Raw genomic sequence first — 1634 nt, forward strand, 5'->3', positions numbered from 1 at the left:
GTTGCCATGGGCAACTGCTCCAGTTTCTACCTGCTCCAGTTTTGATAAATTCCTCGCAATGTGTTTTGGGGGTCAAAGGCACCCCCTTCATCATTGCTTGAAGTGAGATATTTGATGCTGAACCGAGTACTAATCATATGGTTTCAGGCCTACTGACCCCACAGTACATCACAGAGGTCAGGTTTTGCTTGGAAGTATCACCCAGAATGTTTGTTGCTCCAACACCTCTATGTCCATGCAGGTAAGGGTGAGCTCATCTGGGTCTCCAATCGTTGGTAATCTTAGCACCCTGAACTTAATACAGATAAGGTTTATCTGCCACTATTTAACTCCCATAAACCGCAACAACGCAGCCCTATGCTTAGCATGGCCACATCCAGTCAACTCCTTCTGGAACAAGCATATTCTTCCAGCTCTGGAGACACTTCTAGTTACCCTAAAGGTGTGGAAGTGTGCATGCAATAGAGATTTGGAAACGCTCTCTGCATGTCTCAGGTGAATCAAATAAAACTCTTACACAAACTATCTTCCTCCTCTTCTCTCCCTGCCTGCTGGAGATTGCCATGCATGGGGGCAGCATGCTGCATATCAGATTTGCTAGTGCCATTTTCTGATCCAAATATAACTTCCAATCTGTGTTATGAATTCCTTATCTGAGTAGCTTCAGACTAGTCTTTCCTCAACCTCTGAAGTCTCCTGACATTTCAGATATGCAGACATCAGTGTGTAGTAAAGCTTGGGAGGAAGGAGATTGCTGACATCACATATGACTAGCACATATGACATATGACTAGCAGACCAGGCTGTATGCAGGATTATGTTTGAGGTAATGCTGGAATGAGTCATAACTTTGAAGGCAATTTTTTACAAACAGGATACAAGATAATGTCCTTCCACATTCCACTTTAAAGCAGGGCAGTGTAATATTATATTGCCTAAATAGTATTCATTACCTAATGTGTTTTGTCGTATGATAACCTTTGATACCAAAATGAAGAACTTTAAATCAGTGAATTACTTTGCACACTCACTTTACTTTTCATGATTCCAGGCAAAGTTATGGCACTAAAGTTAATGAAGAAGACCAAGACAAAGAAGGATAATTTTCTAATGGAATACTGCGTATCCTTGTGCCTTTCCTCACATCCCAATATCATTAGCACATTTTCAGTGGCCTTTGAAACAAACAAATATTTTGCATTCGCCCAAGAGCTGGCAACTGCAGGAGACCTCTATTCTATCACTGTGGCTAAAGTAAGTAACGTATCTGCATTATTTCAAATAAAAGCCAGATAATTGTGGGTGCTCTAAGCATACCAGTCCACAGACAGATCACTGATTGCATGGCCATTGCTATCATGAGACATTGCTACCATGTATCAGATGATGCCCTCTAGGTGCAGCATAGAGTAAATGTTTCCATTCCTTAACCTGACATCTAAAAGGTGAAAATGGACACGCCAGATTTATAATGTGAATTGAATCCTGAATACATCAGTTTTGTGAAAAAGTGGGGCCTTCAATACTTCAATAAAAACAGACCTTATTGCTAGCAGTGAAGGGGTGTGATATATATGTAGATAGATATATAGACAGGGCTTGAAAAATCCACTCGTCCACTCGTCTGTGACAAG

At 41.0% G+C, this 1634-nt stretch overlaps 1 protein-coding gene across 1 annotated transcript in view; it reads left to right on the forward strand.

Annotated features, from left to right (window-relative positions):
* The first annotated feature begins 366 nt into the window (after nucleotides 1-366).
* LOC108796158 (serine/threonine-protein kinase SBK1-like) overlaps nucleotides 367-1634 on the forward strand; it is a 16758-nt gene continuing 15490 nt past the window's right edge. Inside the window, exons 1-2 of the mRNA XM_018567587.1 lie at nucleotides 367-442; nucleotides 1052-1254. Coding sequence (XP_018423089.1) covers nucleotides 367-442; nucleotides 1052-1254 — 279 coding nt within the window. The remainder of the gene's footprint in view (nucleotides 443-1051; nucleotides 1255-1634) is intronic.

The sequence above is a fragment of the Nanorana parkeri genome, unplaced genomic scaffold, assembly GCF_000935625.1.
Source record: "Nanorana parkeri isolate BGI_ZX_2015 unplaced genomic scaffold, ASM93562v1 scaffold1070, whole genome shotgun sequence".
Classification (NCBI taxonomy): Eukaryota; Metazoa; Chordata; class Amphibia; order Anura; family Dicroglossidae; genus Nanorana; species Nanorana parkeri.